Raw genomic sequence first — 2713 nt, forward strand, 5'->3', positions numbered from 1 at the left:
CCTCCTCCTTGGGCTCCAGCTTGGGGGTGGGCGGGCGGGGCAGGGGTGGCAGCGCCCTCTCCAGCACGCGGGGGCCGTCCCAGGCCGGGATCTCCAGGCCCAGATGCTTCATGAGCCGGGTCATGACTTCATCTACATAGCCGTGGATACGCAGGTCTGCGTGACGGTCCTGTGGGGGGCGGGGACTGGTCAGGCGGAGGGAGAAGGCTTGGGGGGGCCTGGGGTGTCAGGGGTGGGCTCCAGCACGTACGTGCTTGGTGGGCTGAAGATTGACGATGACCAGCCGGCCTCCGTGGCGTTTGGTGGCGAGGGGCAGGTTCCCGCTGGGCCGGATTTGCAGGGAGGTGCCCAGCGTGATGGACAGGTCCGCGTTCCTGGGGCCAGGAGGCGGGAATAGCCTGAGCCCCTCGGCAAGGGTCTCTGTAGCCCTCCTCCTGCCCCACGAGGCTGGGGGCAGGACGTCTCCAACACACACACCACCCCACCCTTGCTCAAATGCCATGACTTCACTGCTCTGCTGACACGCCGGGGCCAGCCCTGGGAGGCCAGCTCACACAGTGCCCATCTCTGCCTGGGGGCCGGCTTGCCCCAGCTTCCAAGCTGCCCTGAATCCTGCCCGCCGCTTCCCTTCTGCCGGAGCCACCCCACCCCATCGGCAGAAGTGGAGCTGCTGATGTCCCCACTTGGACCCCTGGGTTCCAGACCTGGCTCAGTCACTTTCTGGCTGGGCAGTGTGCACGGAGGTGTCAGCTTGCTCCAGCCCCTGTTTCCTCGTCTGTAAAATGGGCCCCGAGCAGCACCCACCCTGGGCTGTGGTGAGGATGGTGTGTGAGGCCTCTGGCCGGGGCCGGGGGTATGAGGGCTCAGTACACGGGAGCTGCCATCGTTACGGGGTAAGCGAAGCCCAGAGAGGGTGTGGGCCACCTCTTTCCTGATGTCCCTGGGGTTGCAGCTGGCTGTGTTTCTGCCCCTCCCCTACCCACCCCACCCTGAGCTCGGTGGGGGTCAGACCTGCTGGCCTCATCGGCCAGAGTGAGGTCCCGGTCAGGCAGGGAGTCTTCCCAGTCCAGAATAGTATCTCTCAGCTCCCCCCTGTACGGAGAGTGAGGGAGTCAGCAGGGACACTGGCCGCCTCCCCTGGGGTCCAGGGCGTGGGGAGGGGCCGCTTACCTGCAGGCCCGCAGCCCCCTTGACTTGGCCACGGTGCAGAGCCGGCCGGTGGCCCTCAGGCCCATGCTGCCCACGACGGTGTCCCGGACGTACTGCCTGTGTCAGGAGAGGAAGGGGTCAGCTCCCTGCCTGCTCCCAGGTGCCTACCCTGCGGCCCCACCTGGGTGGTTCTTGCTTTTTGCAGGCAGCTGTTCTCCCAGGAAAGCGGGGGCCACATGACCAGAATCTAAGCATGAGGGGACATCCGGCAAACCCAGCACGGTGGGGGCAGAGGGGGCCTCCCACAAAACAGCTGGCCTGGCTGCTTCAAAAGGTCCACAGCTTGGAAAACAGAGAAAGGTCGGGAAGTGCTCCAGGTAAAGGAGACTAAAGAGATGGGACAGTGGCATGCAGAGTGCCGCCCTGGGTTGGACCCTGCACCAGGGGAAAAACAACAACAATGGGAGGGAGCGCTGGGAACACAGATTGGGGAGAATAGTCGCGTCTGTGGTTTTTACATTTCCTGACTTTAGAAACTGCACCGCGGCTGTGGAAGAGAATACCGTGGCTTGTGGGAGATAAAGGTCTGAAGGGTTTAAGGGGCAAAGGATAAGGAAATCTGCCCCTTGAACAGTAGAGCAAATCCGAACACAGAGAGAAGAGGAGAAACAAATTGTGGCAAAATGGTAACACTGATGAATCTAGGTCAGGGTCAGCAAACCATAGCCCTGAGGATCAAATCCGGCCCTCTGCTTCCCATTTTTGTAAATAAAGTTTTATTGGTACACGGCCATGCCCATTCCTTTAAGTGCTGTCTATAGCAGCTTTCACGCTACAGAGCTGATAGTCACGACAGAGACAGTCTAGCCCACAAAGCTGAAGATATTTACTATATGGCCCTGTACAGGAAAAAGTTGGGGATCCCTGGTCTAGGTCAAGTATGAGTTCATTGTATGGTTCTTGTGAGTTTTCCACCAGATTGAAGTTTTTCAAAATAAATTTAGAGAGAAAAAAAATTTGTTATTAAAGTTGGGGCCCCATCTGTGCTCTGGTCTTAAGAGATTCCACCCGCAGGGGAGCCACACGCGCCCACCACGCCTGAGTTATTCACACCCGTAAGGCTGCTTGCCCAGCAGAGGGAGACACACCCAGAGCCCTCCTGTTCCAGGAAGGCTCAGCCTTTCCAGAGCCCAAAGAATGCCCCGTCACACCCTGTTATGGGCTGAGTGGCGGCTCCCAAGTATTTTGGAATAAGACCTTATTTGGAAGTAGGGTTGTTGCAGATGTACTGGCTGGGTTCATATGAGGTCACATTTGTGTAGGGTGGCCCCTAACCCACGTGACTGATGTCCTTATAAGAAGAGGGGACACAGGGACTTCCCTGGTGGTCCAGTGGGTAAGACTCTGCGCTCCCGATGCAGGGGGCCCGGGTTCGATCCCTGGTCGGGGAACTAGATCCCGCATGCTGCAACTAAGACCTTGCATGTGGCAACTAAAAAGATCCCGCGGGCCACAACGAAAGGCATAAGTGAATATTAAAAAAAAAAAAAAAAAAAAAAAAAGG

General features: G+C 58.4%; 1 protein-coding gene across 2 annotated transcripts in view; it reads right to left on the bottom strand.

The window, feature by feature from the left end:
• SIRT6 (sirtuin 6) overlaps positions 1-2713 on the bottom strand; it is a 6927-nt gene that overhangs the window by 263 nt on the left and 3951 nt on the right. The window contains exons 5-8 of one of the 2 annotated variants that reach the window (XM_007460518.1): positions 1171-1266; positions 1012-1092; positions 251-374; positions 54-169 (exon numbers count right to left, since the gene is read on the bottom strand). In XM_007460518.1, the coding sequence (XP_007460580.1) occupies positions 54-169; positions 251-374; positions 1012-1092; positions 1171-1266 (417 nt within the window). The remainder of the gene's footprint in view (positions 1-53; positions 170-250; positions 375-1011; positions 1093-1170; positions 1267-2713) is intronic. The other variant, XM_007460519.1, reaches the window with a different exon arrangement.

This window comes from Lipotes vexillifer, unplaced genomic scaffold (genome assembly GCF_000442215.2).
Source record: "Lipotes vexillifer unplaced genomic scaffold, Lipotes_vexillifer_v1.1 scaffold1011, whole genome shotgun sequence".
NCBI lineage: Eukaryota > Metazoa > Chordata > Mammalia > Artiodactyla > Lipotidae > Lipotes > Lipotes vexillifer.